A 17,135-nucleotide genomic window follows, 5' to 3' on the forward strand; every position below is an offset into this window, starting at 1 on the left:
TAACTTTAGCACGAGTCCCGTTTATTGCTTTAATCAAACAATTCCTTGTCTAACTTACCTGAAGAGATAATAATAATCATCTATTTTTCTAGATTGTTATCAGTGGTTCGAAATGGGTGAACAGTTAGGAATATTTAACTTTAGCCCATTCCAATTACCGCTAATGCACTGCAAGCCGCAGCCTTTAAAACCCTTTAACAATCAGACGTTAACTTAAGGCAACTTACCACATTTCATTCATCAACATGCTGTAGAATCGTCCAAAGTAACATTCCTACCTGTCCACTCGACAGTGCTGTGTCAAGGGGGGCCCGGCCCCCGGGCCCACCATCTCAGTGGGCCCACAAGTAATAGACTTTTGTGCGTCAGTGGCATGTTTTTAGCTGCTAAAGTTTACTGCGAGTACTTCCATTGAGAAGATAATTTAGGTCCGGTACCAATGAGATGCCGGGCCTGGGCCCTTATACCAAAATATCTCAAAAATTACCATATTATCTTGAATCAAAGTTAAAATAGGCTGTGACAACATTAGTAAAATCATTTGTATTTGAAACAAAACAGGTTGGTTGCAATTGAATGCTTGAAATCAAGAAGGGCCCAATTCCCACAAAGGTGTGTTTAAAATAAATGTGTTGTACCGTAGTTATTTTGTGATGGAATTTCAGGGGGCCCACAGGTAATTGACTTTTGCGTTTCAGTAACAATGTGTTTTTTTAGTTGTTAAAGTTTACTGCGTGTAGTCTACTTGTCCATTAAGAAGATAATTTAGGCCCGGTACCAATGAGATGCTGGGCCGTTATACCAAAGCATCTCTAAAAACACCACATTATCTTACATAAAATACTTTTTGTAATACTGGACTAGCTGAAAGTTTGGTTGGTCTATTGATATCCCTTTTAACAATAAAGTATTTTTTTACATCTACTGGTATAACTTGCAAGGTAAAAGTCTTTTTGAAGTGTCATAAGCTGCATTAAGGTTGTTGCACTTTTAGCTTAATGTTTTGGTTTTACAGGGTGTTTTGTTTTCTTAAGCTTAACTTCAAAGTGAATGTTACTGGTTTACAACTGGTAGTCTAGTTCTAGAATGGTGTAACCTTGCTATGTACCAAGATTTCATTCAGCATTTTATAAAGAAGATGTCTTGTTTGAACTAGCGACATTCTTGCTTTGAACATTTCAGATTTATAAACAAAACTCTCAACTTTAGAGGAATTCTTTGAAATGGCTTGTCATGGAGGTTTGTCAGAACCAAGCAAACTTTGCTTTGCCATTATTGCCATTGAAGTACATTCGTTAACTATGATTACCAATGGTGCAGACGTGCTGCAAAAGTTTTGCAGATGTTCCAAACAAGGGAATGTTTTTCTCAAAGCTCTTTGCATAGTTTTTTTTTCAAAAGTTATGTTGAGCCAAATGTTAAACCTTGAATGTACCAGAAACCATTAGGCATTTAATGATATCTTTACCCATGTCTATAATTGCTGTGGTAACAACCAGATAAAGTGACCAGCAGGCCACAAGCTGAAGAACGACCACCGAAAGTAAGACAAACAATTCAAAAACTGACCTCAAAGGTCAGCAAGTAATAAGGGGACAGCGGACATTGAGTAGTGTAATAATCAATTCACCTGCCTTTAGATGTAGATCATAAAAATGTTTGTCTTATTTGTAGCCTATTCCATTTCTGCAGTCATATTTTGTTTACTGCTAAAAAATTGTAAACAGTAAACAAAATAGCATTTCTCATAGATTAATTAGCATTTCATTTTTAGCATTTACAATCCCGTGATTATAAATATCCCTGACTTTACAGAGGTAGCTATCAGCAAGTGTAACCAGCATACATTTAGATACCAGTATAATAAATATTTTATGACAGTTGCCGGGATTTTATTTGTGATTTCAAATCGTTGCTGCTTTATATTTCATTTCTTTCATTCCAAGCAAAGATGAAGCTATAACTTGATAGACCTGTGTTTACTATAAGTTATATTTCTGCTGAGTTCTGTACACTGCTGGGTTGATGGTTGTTTATGAAGTTATAAAAGTTTAACTAGGTAGTAGTTATTGTGCAGTAAGCATTACAACATTTCATTAAGCACCAGTAACCTATGAAGGCTTTCTGAGTACTGCAAAGTTGTCAGTGAGTAATGAAGCTGTTAGACCTTACCTAGAAACCTATTAACTAGTGTTGCACTGTAAATATTGCTCCGTTTTGTTAAAGTTCATAGTAATTTTCTTATGTATGCTGTGATTCCTGTGAAGTAGTTGCAACATGTGATAAAGTTATTAAACTTCATCTACATAAGTCAGCATTCATGCCCATGCACCATTCCGATAACAGCTGTTTTTAGCATGACCAATGGTGTTTGCATATATGAAAAAAATAATTACATGTACAGTAGTAAAGTTAATTCAACAGTTAGATTACCGCAACTGCTGCTCATAATAATTGTGCTTCTTAAATTCAACAACCACAATGTTCCAAAAATAAAGCAATTAATAAAAAAAATGTTTTAGTGAAATATAGCATGATTAACAACAGGTTTCTAATCATAGTGTATCTTGTGTGAGTAGGCCTAGTTAATAAACCATGTACGCCATTCTGTGCTGTTATAAATTAACACTGTTCTGTTGTGAATTGAAAGTATATCACTAGATTGGTAAATGGTAACTACTGTTTTTATCATACTAAAGTTCCTGATTATGCACATTTGAGTTTTGAGTACACTTGAGTTTTCATGTTAGCATTTTGAATGGGTACTTGGGTAGCTTTTTGAAAGTATTGTAATGGTGAGTGGTTTAATCAATCAATCACTGGTTTATGTTTTTTCACAAAATATTACATCAAATGCACTGGTACAGTATATACATTACATAAAAGTGAGAGAGGAAGAAAGCGAAAGACCTTATGAGGTCACCAAGTCAGCCTCTACCCCGGCGATCCTACAAGGCAAAACATAATTACCACTTGGTGAAAGTGTTAAAATGTTGTTTGTTAAAGCATTTGTGAATTCACTTTTTTTTTGCACTTCTAAACTGTTTTCTATGTTATGGCTATACATTTAAAAATAATAGGTTAGTGAAATTTCAAATGCTAATTGTAATTTTTGAAAAAAATTGCTTTCAAATGTAACTAACCAATTTAAAATTCTCATAATTTTTTCAATTCTTGTTCGATGTGAAAAATTGTATGAACTCAATGTGATAAGCATGTCAAATTTTTATGCTAACTTCTACCTACTTCATGACCGTTGCCAGTATGTTTAGAAATCGTTAACACTTTTGGCTTTCATTGCAAGCAAAGGTGTAGCTATGACTTGATAGACCTGTGTTTGCTCTTATTTACATTTGTATTGTTCTCTCAACTGGTGAGAAAGTCTAGTGAAGTGAACCACCTTTCCATATCAGTGCAGTTAACATACACACTATATTATCATAAATCTGCTTGCCGATAAGAGGCCCAAAATTATTTTGGCCCCAGCGCCCACCAAGGGCTTAACACAGCACTGCCACTCGATCATATAAATTGGAAATTTGTTTATGTTTTTAAATTTATAAACAATTTATTTTCCGTCTTTGGCATTTGGGCCAGCTTGGCTTGGCCAGATATAAACCAACAAAATAGTAATTGTTTTCTATGTTTTTTTGCACAGCAATTCTTTGTATGAATTTTGAGAGGACTAAAATTGCAGAAAAAACGTGTTTAAATAGAAAAAATACTTTATTTTTATCAGCAGGTGCAAAAGTGAAGTTAAGTAAAAGTAACCTTGATCATTAGCTTGTTTTTTTTTGCTTTCTTATTTATATATCTCCCCTTCTTTATATTCATTTCGCATTGGTAAAGTTTTCATGATCATTTCATCAAAGTTTGCAGTTGGCAACACTACTCCAACAATTTTTTGAAACGAAGTTAACTAGGTGAAGACACGGTAATGCGTTACTGAGTTTATTTAGCATTCTGGTGGATGAAAATGAAGCCTGGAGGTGATCACTACAAATGCTGGTAACGCAAACGAGTAGGCTACTAGTTTGAGATTGTTTGACTACAATCATAAAAAAGCTTATATTTAGGTTTTTATATTAGATAAGGATGAGGCTGTACAGTGTACACGGATTACTTCTAACAGCCAACTCCATTATTGACTCGTGCTTCAAATGCTACAGGTACTGCTCGGGGTGAGCTACTGGTGTAAAGTAGAAGCACATTCTTTTGTTTAAAAGTTGTAACTGTAAAAAATAGATGCTACAGTATACTATATGTTTAATCTTTACAACTAGAGAGTTGCAAACAGCAAAATTTGGGAAAAATTATATTTCAGTTCGAGAAACAAGATTCTCACAATTCATGAAGACGAATGCTGCAAAGGCGGTTTCAAGTGGTCAATAACTAGGTGCCATTGGACAATCTTCCCATTCTTGCTGGAATCCAACCAGTTGAGCTTCATCACGAAGAAACCACTCTGTCCCTCGGTCGACGGGCATTGGAGCCCAACCATTTTCTCTATCCAACCATCACCGGCCTTACACTACAATAACAGGCGTGCGTGCGCCTCAACCGTCTCCGTACTGACGTTGGATTTTTCCGCTCAACCATGCACCAATGGGAAATGGTTTCTTTCTGTACTTGTGAATGTGGTGCTGAGGAACAGATCGCAGACCACATCATCAGCGATTGCACCATCTTCAAGCCACCTAACGAAGTGTAAGGTCTGCGTGTCTTGGATGATGAAAGAATAAACTGGCTGCTTTCTAGTGTAGTAGCCTTCCAGCTTATGAGGAGTAGCCTTGCAGACCATGAGCAATATCGCTGTAGAAAATCTTGAAAAACATCAATTGCAATTTTCTTGCAAGTAAACGTTTTGCTAACCAATCCACTGTGTATTTTAGTGAAAGACTTTTTGTTAAGTAATGTACGAAGATATCGTTGCCTCATTAATACTACGAATGGCAATATCATTTTATTTCAGAAACCGACCCATGCGATAGCAATCCATGTCAGCATGAAGCGGTTTGCAACAGAAACGGGGCAGACGACTACTTATGTGGTTGTCGTCGTTACTTAACCGGCAAAAACTGCGAAATAAGTAAAACACTATTTTATCAGAACAATTCCAGTTTCATTGCTTTCACATAAACTGATTACTTATGATAAATTGTCATTGACAATATATTTTTCTAAACTCATACCTCTGAGTTGAAAGGTCAACGTAAATACTTGAACTTGACTTGATTAGATTTTTTAGTAGCTTCCACAAATCTGAAACGTGCTTTGGTTTTCCACATGACACTTTGTACAACTTAGTAATTTTTGTTTCTCGGCAGTCGAGTGTAGCAGGAACTCAGCGATAGACACGTGTTTCGTCCATGAGGCTGGGCTCATCAGTACCGCACCACTAGTTCCTGCTACATAGTTTATTAAGTTCTTCAATTGTAGCCTGACCTAGTCCTATACTACATGTACAATATGTAACAAGTGATTTCAGTGTAAACAAAGCCATCGCTTGAGCATTTGAAAACACTGTTCTGTTATTTACTGGAAACGAGTAACTCAGTAATTCAGAGTGAATGGGCCTACTTTTTAACTACAGTGATTATAAACATCAAGTGCAGTTTTTTGCCCAATAAAAAGATTGAGGACTCCAGTTAGAAAAATGACAAATGTTTTTATTAATAATTGTACAAAGCCTGTTAAAAATTTCATGAAACTGCGATACAGCAGGCTACTTCACAGTTTGTGATCTTCCAGCTGTTTATGTGTAATTCAAAAGAAATAATGTTGTTACAAATACCGATAAGTTAATGAAAAATGTTAAACTATTTCGGACACATAGTACGGCAATGATGATCATCAATTGAAGTGGAAATAAAACCGAAGACAGACCAGGAATTATTTGCACATCACAAAACTAAATCATGAAAGTGCTGTACGATAAGCTCATGCTACGTCGCACCCAATCCTCCACACGAGTAAGGAACATGACGATGATGAATAGTTGAGGTGAAAAAGAGTAAAGATATTTACCGCATGCGTTTGAACACCATAATCAATGTACATGACCCTCTTGGACTTTATTGAGATGTTGGTTTTTAAATTAATGTTGGTTAATTATTTAACGTGCCAGAGTGGCTTATAATAAATACAATCCACAAAAACAAATCTATAGCTTTTTGCACACGGTAGCATACAGTATGTTGATTGCAAAAATAAGGAAATGAAATATCTATTGACAGGTGTCAAACGCACAAAAATACTTGATATGAACGACTCGGTTGCATGTTTTAAAATATAAACGAATTTATTTTTACACGAGTCTGCTCAATCATAAAAGGATTATAAGTAAGGCCATTTAAAGTCATTAAAGTCATATTTTTTTCTATGCATCAGTAAGTCGTGAAATCAATTTTAACGCAAAAACCGCATCCCTATGAGGTATATTAAGAAAGTTATGAAGTCATATAAAGTCATATTTTCCTGGTTAGGTCATAAATCAGCTTTTTAAGTTATATAGTCATATTTTTGAGTTATGAAGTTATACCGTTGATTACTTTAAATAAAAAATACCAATTTAAGCGGTGAAGCAATTAAGCACTAAGAAAGTAAGGCAATTTCTGATTGAACGAAGGCAAACTGTAGGATTAGCCTACATAACACTTGTAACAGTCACAGACCTATATTTTATGAGGTCACACATTGAGGTCAACTTAACCCTATTCGGACTAACGGGTGGACGGGTTCCATCCATACCTAAAACTTTCATCGATTACATAAAAGTTACTGGCTCAAATTAGCTGAAGTTTTATGACTTTTCCTAAAAATTATTCATCTTTGTTTTAGTAATAAAATGACATTTTTATGTGGTATAGTTTTTTAGTTATCAGCAGTTTTTGACACCCTACTCCTAAAATTGCCAGGTCATCTGAAAAAAATTATCATCTGGTACAAGCAAGTTAGCAAACATTTGTATTGTTTTGTGCCTTCCAAGATTTACTGCGTGACCTACATGACTACTGACCATTTCGGATTACATGTATGACTGGACCGTGTGCCTTTAACAAAGATATTAACGATTTCAGGATATTATGACGGAGACATCAAAAAATTTTTTAAAAAAATGACTACTTTTAGCAAAAAAGCAATAGCAAAAAACTGGTAGAGTATGTGTGTCCACTTAAAATTTTAACCAGTTTGTCAATAATTTTGCTTTAACTTTGCGAAAAAAGCAACCTCGAAACGTTTTTATATCAAAAGTTATTAGCAAATGAATGTGTGGATGAAATAAGTCTACACGTCAGGCCATTACCTCACAAAAATAGCTTAGTCCGAATAGGGTTAATACTCAAAATGGAAAGTTGTACGTAGGCTACACCATCAAAGAGGCCCATGCTGATCTAAATGCCCTTGATTTCGGAAAAGATCCGCTCGAGCTCAAAAATTACATTAAGAAGCGATAGGACAAAAATGACGTGAAACAAATTATGGAGCTACAATGACAAGACATTTAATCAGCGCTTTATACAAAACTGCAGAAGTGTCAACCCACATCAGCGTCTGTGGAGCGCTCATTTTCCTTACTATAGTCATTTTTACGTCTAAATCGTAACTTAAAAGACTCTAACATTCCACACTACATGAAACTGTACTACAACAGTGGTTTAAAATAAAAATAGATGTGTATTACTGTTATGTTGCGTATGTTTTACTCTTTAGTTCCGTGAGTGACGTTGTTCGCATGTAAAAATAAACGATTTTCACATAAAGTCGTATAAAGTCATATTTTCCAAAAAATAAAGCCATATTATTGATTTTTTAAGGTCATATAAAAATGGCCCTACTTATAAGCGATTTCGATCAGCTAGCAGCTAAATCATCTTCAGTTAGGCTTATAGTTATTCAAATAGAAAATATAATTTATTTGAATAAGCTTAACTGAAGATGATTTAGCTGATAGCTGATCGAAATTAATTTTTAGCTGTTCATGATTGAACTGACTCGTGCAAAAATAAATTCGTTTATAGATCATTGTAAAAATGAGTATTTTTTGCAGTGAGCCAATCTTCTCAATGCGACTCGCTTGAAGTGTTTTCAATCGTGGTTTTGATCCACGAAGATACTTTCATGACGTTGGTATAAAAACCAGGCACCTGCTGCCTCCTTCCTCTAATTGTGAGTGATTGGCCGCAACCCCATCCCCAACTGGTAATTCCTATTTGTACCCAGCATGATTTTCTTGTCTCTTCAGTAACTTCAGTAACCTGCGAATAAAAAAAACGTTACAAAATCAAATAATAGCAAGAAAGCAGCCAGCTTGAATATTTTTGTCAACCAACAATCAATCTTCTTTTTTTTTCTTCTGCAGACCAAGGCCAGAAAAACTCTGTGTAGAGCCATGGACTTGCTTGCAGACTCAACAAGTTTGCAAATGAGTTTGATGGGTTCCCTCTTAGGTTGCTTGCGATGTTTGCTTGTAAAACCTGCCCATGCATTCAGTAATCTTAAGTTCATTGAGGTAAATAAAAACGTCGTGCGTATCACTCTAGTATTACTTTAGCGATTTCCATAACATATTGCAAAAGTTTCATTGATGAATATTAGTGATAAATGCAAGCTTCATGGAATACACGGGAATGTAAGGGCGCTTTTGATTAAATGAAATCGTACACATGTGCTGGGAAATGACAAAGTTAAACCTTCCTACAAGTATAACCTAGTGGGATGGTTTAATTTTGTGTACATGGACTTGCTCTTAAATAAATTCTTCAAAGATGTCGGCTATAGGCTGCATTGTAGGGATGCGGTTTGATCCTGGCATTCGGTATGATAATTTCGTAATCCCTCATTGTAAAAATGTCGTTTACCAATTTTTGCTCGATAGTACTGTGTAGTGTGCATGCTATCGCACTCCATTTGAGTGTGACCAGCCACGAGGTACTTCTGAGTAATAGTGATGTCATGCTTCCATGTAATGGCACAGTAGGCACTAGAGACATTACAGTTTCTATTTTGATATCCACATTCCACAGAATCCACAGCCATCACTCCAAATAACTATCTCCTCTAGAAATGATTAAACTGCAAGAAAGCTAATACTTCACTGCGTAAATCACTTTCTGTTCCATTCCAAATATAGCAATAAGCATCTTTTGATTCAAGATTGAATAGTGTAAAATTGTGTATCTGCAGCTTGGTTTTATAGTACATACTGCTTACCTTAGTTTTAGGACACAGAAGTACAGCCTGTAAATCTATTGTCCATACGGATTTTACTGTGCTAGCGGACTCTTTGTCTTTCGTCTTCTCATCTCGAGCTTCAATCTTCAATTTGATGTGGTCGACATCGCATCGTTCCTTGGTAATATTACCGTGTTTGAATGAAATAAACATGTCGCACTGATCCTTACGTGGTATGAAGACGGAAAGGTTCTCATCACGAAATACTTCACTAAAATACGCTGTGCTCAATGATCGTATTCCTGATGATTCCGCAAGCTCTGTATTGCCGATGAAGTTGGATTATGGTAGTTCCAGGGTACAAGAATTTCTTTTTTCTGTACGTTGTGACCTTTCTACAGTAATGGGAATCTACAGTAGGCAAGTCATTGAGAAATTTTGCCAAAAAGTGATTTTCCTTTTTTCCAACTTTGGCACATTTACCTACACACAAAAGTCAATTCAAACGTTTTGAAATCTATGTTTTCCTATGTTCTCCTCCCATCAGTGAAACTCAAGAATGATGGCGAAGAACCAGCAACGAGCTTATAAAGTTGCTAAGTGTGATATTAAGCTGAGAATTAATTAAGTATCCAACAATGGCTTTCTACTAAAACCTACCATGGGTGCAAGAAGCCTCCAACTGAGAGACGGTGCATTGAGAAGATGTGACCTGTATCACAGTGTGAGGTGATAGGTCGCACTACTAGAGTGGTAGGAAAATGAAGCTTCTCAAAGAAACAGAAAGAAATCAGATTGATTTAAGTAGGGTAGTTACTTGGAAATGGCTAAGATTACGATACATAGAATAGAAAAAACATAATTATTTTGTGCTAAATTAATCGTCTAGACTTGTGGTGGAGTGAAAGCTCTATTTCTGTACAATTTAGATCGTCGTCTTCTGACCAGCTGCTCTGTTGGAGGGAAGCTTCATTTTCAGCAAACGATTAAAAAGATTTGTAAAATGGCCTAAGTCATGCGTTTGAGTTAGGCCATTTGACATTTTTTATAAAAATACCACTTCCTTAGAAAATAATGCGGTAGATGCGCTACATTTTATGGACCTGCAAAACATTAATATCTCAAGTTCGTCAAAAAGTGAGTTACGCCATTATTTTATTAGTCTGACGATATTTAAATTATATTACCTTTTATTTACCTGAAAATCTTAAATAATATAGTAATTATATTTTTTTATCATACAAAATTTGGTTTTCGCTCATTGGCTGGCAACAAGATTAGTGAAAACCAAAAGGCTTGCATAGTGCTAAATAAATCACTTTGTCACTGTCATTTTGATTTGTTCCCCTGAAATTCTTGACAGGTTTCAGCTGGGGAGGAACAATTCTGATAATGCACATTCTGAAATTCAACCGTAGTTCTTATATATTCTTCAACACAGTAGGTAGGCTATTGCACGCCTAGTTGGTGCCGCAATTTATACTCAAACTCACAATACAAACAGTGCTATCAATGACGCACTGTGTCCCATATCATTGGGCATCCATCCTATTTTGCAAACGTCCGGCACGCTGAGATTAATCCAAAAGTAAAACACTCGGCAAACGAGCATAATCATCATCTCTATTAATAAGATGTATGCTTGTGAAGAAAACCACTTGGCCTTCGGAACAACGACCCTTTTCGTTTATTTTTGGGACCTTAAGAAAGCATTTGATTAAGTTCATCAACCTGCTATGTGGGCTGTTATTTGAATGCCTTGACGACTTTATAACCTTGATCCGTGCTCTCTCCACAATGGCATGGTTGACAGAGTTTGCTACCAGAATACCCTCTACGAACCATTCCCTGATACAGGTGATCAAACAAGAATGAATTCTTGCACCTTCATGATGCAATATGGCTGCTATGTTAAACAAGGTCTCACAAACCTAACCTGGTATGAACATGCGCTGTCGCATAGACAGAGGGCTCTTCAATCTTGCTCGCTTCCGTGCGAAGTGGAAAACCTCTGCTCATACAATCCATGAGTTTCAGTTTTCCGATGACAATGCTACACTTGCTCGGACTCCTGATGGTCTCTAAACGATAACAAGCACATGCAAAGACTCTTATGAGCCTTTTCAACAGAAGTTCACATTAGTAAAACTAGGATAATCAACCAATCGCTAGCTTATCATACCTCCCAGGTGATCAATATCAACAAAAGATCTCTGATGAAGGAGACTAGGGTCTTTATTCTTCTACCTTGGTAGCATACTATCAGCATGTGCAAAGGATATTGAACACCGCATCAAAGCAGTACATTGTGCCTATGCACGATTTAACCGTCGTGTTTTTAACAACCATGCTACATCTATCCTCACAAAATTTGTTGTCTTGTTCTCTCCACCTTTCTCAATGCCTGTGAAATTTGGACATTATACCGTGGTGACATCAAATTTTCAGCAGAGAAAACTGAGGCAAATACTAGGCACTCGTTGAGAGGACCGCCTCACCAACGATGCAATCTTCGATCCTGCTAGGTTGCCGACTCTAGAAGCTATCTTATTGGAGCACCGCCTCAGCTAAACAGGACATGTCGTGCGGATGGACCTAACAAGGCTTCCTCGGTTAACGCTCTATGGGGAACCAAGACAGGAAAAAAAATGGAAGACCAAAATTGCCTAAATTGAAATATGAAGATCATCCGAAAGTCTCCCTTAACCCTTAGGCGGTTGGGCTCCTTGGAGTCTTGCTCAGTTTGGGGGGGGGCTGTCGATTCTTCTTATGCTTTAGGAGTGATATCTCTGTTATTTTTTAAGGCACGGTTTCAAAATTTGGGATTCACTTTGTAAAACTATTCACGCAGAGCATATCCGAAAATTAAAACTATATAAATTTTAGAACTGCTTATATACGTTGAAATGTTGATGTGACTTATGACGTTTGAATTATTTGGTATTTTTGATAGGATAATGAAAAACATGCATTGCAATGTTGTAATTAATTTTTTTTTACATAATCTCAATTTAAATCATTTGATTAACGAGACATGGGCCAAATCAATTGCTTTCATCCAGCTGGTGGAAAAATTTTGAACAATAGAATATAAAATATTTCAGAGGATGTGCTGAGAAATGCCTTATATCTTTCAATTTATAACCTTTATTCGCCCAAACTTTCAGCTCAATAGAGGTGAATAAAAGTTAGGAAAAGTCAAGAAATCTCGTAGTCGCAGCCTCAGTGGTTTTAGAGATACAACTGTTGATACAAAAAAGTTGAATTGACAGCCCCCCCCCAACCTTCAAAGGGTTAACTAAGGCAACATTGATCTGGAATTGTGGAAACAACTTGTCGGTGACAGATCAATCTAAAGAAAGAAGGATGGCACGATATTAAAAAAAAAAAAAAAAAAAACAGGAGTTAGAAGATTCTGGATAAACAAAACATCAGAAATAAAGCTAAATGAACTACGTTTCCCACCATACAATGTGACTTTTGCCCACGTCTATTCTACCACAGATTCGGTCTCCAAAACCTCATCCGACATCACCACCCAAAACCACATACGACAACTTGAAAACAAAACCACTGTTCGGACATGGGCTGAATCCGACGAGGACTGTGTTGCACTATGACATACGAAATTCTGATCGAAAAAGATCTCCCAGCTTAATGTCTCATTATCTGCATTTTTACAGGAGAAAGAGATTTTACAATGAAGCAATTGTCCCTCTTTGCCCCTCCCCATCTCCCTTGGTTACGCCATTGACCAAAAAGCAAGGAGATTCGACAAATATAAATTATACTATTTGCTTGTGCCGTCAATTTTCAGAAATAAAAATCGTTTGTTTATTGCAGGGTGACTTGGGTTAACGATATTTTACGTCCCTTTAAGGCAGGGGTTCTTAACCGGAGGTAAATTTACCCCCTGGCTGGGAGTAAATTTCCCCTACCAAGAGGGTAAATTTACTGAATCATTTTTTCAGTTATCAAAAAAACTGGTAGTGTTGCTCTCGATTTTGATTCAAATTTATGCTCAATGTAAGTTTTCGTATTTTTTTTTTATCTTCACGCAAGTAGACTACCAATTTCATTTCAGCAGCGTATGTGTGCTACATATTTACTGTACACAACCTATATAATTAGGACTTCGATCACTAAGTGGATTGCAACTCTGCTAAGATTGCAACTTCCTTTATTTGAATTTCTTCGCATGGTTGACTGGAAACGATGACATCACAAGGGGCAACCAAAACGGTTGGGGTAAATTTTCCTTTTTTCATTCGGCAAGCGGTAAACAAGACAAAAAAGGTTAAAAACCCCTGCTTTGAGGGAAAGCAACGTTATTAATTGCATTACAAACCTCTGTTACTAATGGTCCACCATTGTCTCCCATACACGAGTCGACAATACGTCCTGGCCTTCCACTGGTAGCGCATAACATTGAATTTGTGTATGATGGGATGTGTTTTCCCAGTCCGAGCCACCTTCCACGAAGCCAAACATCTGTGACTGTAGAACAGCTGAAACAAATAAGTTCAGTGAAATAAAGATGTTACTGTAATATTCTGAACACAATTTGGGTAGAGAGGTAACTTTTTTAAACCATAAACAGACGTAACACAGCAACATCACTACATTTAACATTATAAAAACAAACAAAACAAAAAACAATAAGCTAACATTTTCGGCTGATGATACAGCCATTTTCAGTCCATTAAGAAAAATATTTAAAAAAAATATATAAAGAATATTACAGTATCACAACAAAATATGGACAAGTCTAAACATTTGAGAAACTTGCTTAACTAGCTCACACAAACTGATAACTAAAAGTTACGCAGGACAATACTTCTACACAGCACAATAATCATTTTTAATTTAACCCTTAGAACAGGGGTTCTTAACCGGAGGTAAATTTACTCCCTGGCTGGCGGTAAATTTCACCTACCAAGAGGGTAAATTTACTGAATCATTTTTCAGTTATCAAAAAAACTGGTAGTGTTGCACTCAATTTTAATTCAAATTTATGCTCAATGTAAGTTTTATTCTTTTTCTTTTATCTCCACGCAAGTAGACTACCAGTTTCATTTCAGCAGCGTATGTGTGCTACATATTTACTGTACACAACCTATATAATTAGGACTTCGACCACAAAGTGGATTGCAACTCTGCTAAGATTGCAACTTCCTTTATTTGCATTTCTTTGCATGGTTGACTGGACACGATGACATCACAAGGGGCAACCAAAACGGTGGGGGTAAATTTTACATTTTTCATTCGGCAGGGGGTAAACAAGACAAAAAAGGTTAAGAACCCCTGCCTTAGAAGGTTAGGGGGAGCTGTCAATTCAACTTTTTTGTATCAACAGTTGTATCTCTAAAACCACTGAGGCTGCGACTACGAGATTTCTTGACTTTTCCTAACTTTTATTCACCTCTATTGAGCTGAAAATTTGAGCGAATAAAGGTTATAAATTGAGAGATATAAAACATTTCTCAGCATATCCTCTGAAATATTTCATATTCGTTTGTTCAAAATTTTCCCACCATCTGAGTGAAAGTAATTAATTTGGCCCATGTCTCGTTAATCCTAACTAGAGATGTAAATGCAAAAAAAAGGAACCGTTTTTAAAAAAAAAAGTGTTTTTTTTTCAAAAAAACTTGGGTCAAAAAAAAACACTCGTTTTTTGTTTTTTTTCATATTTTTCTGGAAAAGTTGCAAATTTTTTACAATTTGCAGTTTAGTTTCATTACAGTGCTCTTGAAAAACGTTAAACTAGTAAAAATGGTTTTATAGTTGTGCTAAAATTCCTAAGTGTTTGTGCTTGGCAGCAGCATAGCCTATGTTTTTTTGCATAGTCCTACGTTATTTCGCTTTCTTCTTCATTCTCAGGCATGTTTGTGGCAGTAGACCTGACAAACATTGAATTAATGCAATTTGATACATGACATAATGTAGATGAGTTAATTTCTTTTTCCTTTTATGGAAGTTAGCCTACGATGTTAGTATAGCGGGACTGGTTATTCTTGTACACACTCAATGGGTTGACGAAATTTTAGCAAAAACAAGATGGCAGTATTCAGACCACACATTACCTTGTTTGTGGTAATTTACTAATGTAAGCTATTGCCAATAGCTTGTTTAAACATGTTTTTTAACTGATAGCTTAACAACGATGTATATGCTTTATAAATGTTAAAACAGAAGTATTCTTCTCGTGTGTTGTAACTTGTAAGGTCTTAGACACTTTGTCATTGATGCTTCTTGCAGATCATTTGTAACATAATGCAAGAGATCTTATCACTGATATTTTTAGCTGTCAAAAGTAAGTGCATTTGTCAGAAAAGGTTTAGGTTAATGTTCCTTTCAAATGCCCACCACCCATGTTGACTATTGCTAGTAACTATCAACCTTGAATGAAGAAATTTTCCCTTTAAAGTGGAGTTTTTCAGCACTGCTCAGTGTTCACATAGTGAATAAATGCTTCATAATACTTTTCCTGACAAGTATAAAGTTTTACCCATATTAGGCTACCGCAATGCAGGATAAAGATACAAAACAAACATCAAAGATGAAAACTTATTTTATTTGGGAACTAGGCCAACTACTTTTTGAGATAAAAAGAAATTGACCTCTTGTCGTTATGCACCAATAAAACCATCATGCATAACTTTAATTTTTTTATTTTTTGTTGGGTAGTGGAAAGATTGACGAAAAGTTTGGCAAAAACAGAAAAGTGCTAAAGTCTCAAAGTCCTGCAAACTAGTTCAAATTGGATGGATAAAGTGCAACCATACTTCTTTTAAACATGTCTATGACAGCACAATGGTGTGAGTAAGGGAGAACAAACATGACTATGACATCACAAAGGAGTATTGAACATCTTCAGGGAAAATAAAAAAATATCAAAATGTTTCCATTTTTCACTACATTTAAATGTGATTTGGGCTAAAAGTTGCGACTTTAGCACTACACTGCTTTTGCCAAACTTTTCATCAATCTTTCCTCTACCCAATAATTTTTTTTTTTAAAGTTACGCATCATGGTTTTATCGGTGCGTAACGACAAGAGGTTAATTTCTTTTTATCTCAAAACGTAGTAGCAAAAACTTGTTTTAATGTTTATAAACAGATAGCCCGCCCCAGAAAACATGGGGGTAGAGCTAAAAATTATCCAAATATGTTGAGCGGTTCTTGAGATATTGCCGTTTTTCTATTGCTCCTTATCTATGAAGCCACCTAGGGGCTAAGGTTATTTCACTTATAACTCAAGAACCGCTTGTGTGGTTTTCATCAAGTTTGCACCAAATGCACATCAACTGGAACAACTCTTGACGTTGTACTGGAAAAGGTATAGTGTGCTGGTTAAAAGTGCCTTTGTGAAGCAGAGAAACAGGACACTGACCACCTGGTCCTAACATGCCCATTAACCAAAATCCCAGGTGGTTTCGAAACTGTACACGAGTGTGGTACTGCATTTAACAACTGGCTGAAACCAAATTACAGACAATACTTGAGATGTGCCAACCATAGGACACTGTTACTACTATTTGAGACGATGAGAAATCTTTATGGCTCGTGTGTTGAGACTTGAGATTTACAAAATTGCAATGAAACAATATATCAGACATATAGTCTGATTTGAAATAAGTTATACAAGTTATGAGACTGTTTCTTAGTTGAAAGAGACGCTATTGCAATGAGTTTACCCTGATTGTTGCATATAGTGACATTTAATGTTAAAATAGGTAAAAAAAAAAACGAATAAAAAGCAAAAAAAAAATGATAAAAAACAAAAAAACGAGCTCGTTTTTTTTAAAACAAAAAAAAAAACGTTTTTTTACATCTCTAATCCTAACTGTTTCACAGCGTAAAGGGTATTGACTGTATGTAAAATTATGTAAAAAAATTTTAATCACAAAATTGCATTGCATGTTTTTCATTACTCTACCAAAAAATAATGTGTAAACTCAC

General features: G+C 35.9%; 1 protein-coding gene across 1 annotated transcript in view; it reads right to left on the bottom strand.

The window, feature by feature from the left end:
* Positions 1 to 5,108: 5,108 nt before the first annotated feature.
* LOC145768377 (uncharacterized) overlaps positions 5,109 to 17,135 on the bottom strand; it is a 94,862-nt gene continuing 82,835 nt past the window's right edge. Inside the window, exons 31-33 of the mRNA XM_082579861.1 lie at positions 13,523 to 13,682; positions 8,148 to 8,258; positions 5,109 to 5,405 (exon numbers count right to left, since the gene is read on the bottom strand). Of these exons, the coding sequence (XP_082435987.1) occupies positions 5,385 to 5,405; positions 8,148 to 8,258; positions 13,523 to 13,682 (292 nt within the window). The 3' untranslated portion in view covers positions 5,109 to 5,384. The remainder of the gene's footprint in view (positions 5,406 to 8,147; positions 8,259 to 13,522; positions 13,683 to 17,135) is intronic.

Source organism: Aplidium turbinatum, chromosome 4 (genome assembly GCF_918807975.1).
Source record: "Aplidium turbinatum chromosome 4, kaAplTurb1.1, whole genome shotgun sequence".
NCBI classification, from domain to species: domain Eukaryota; kingdom Metazoa; phylum Chordata; class Ascidiacea; order Aplousobranchia; family Polyclinidae; genus Aplidium; species Aplidium turbinatum.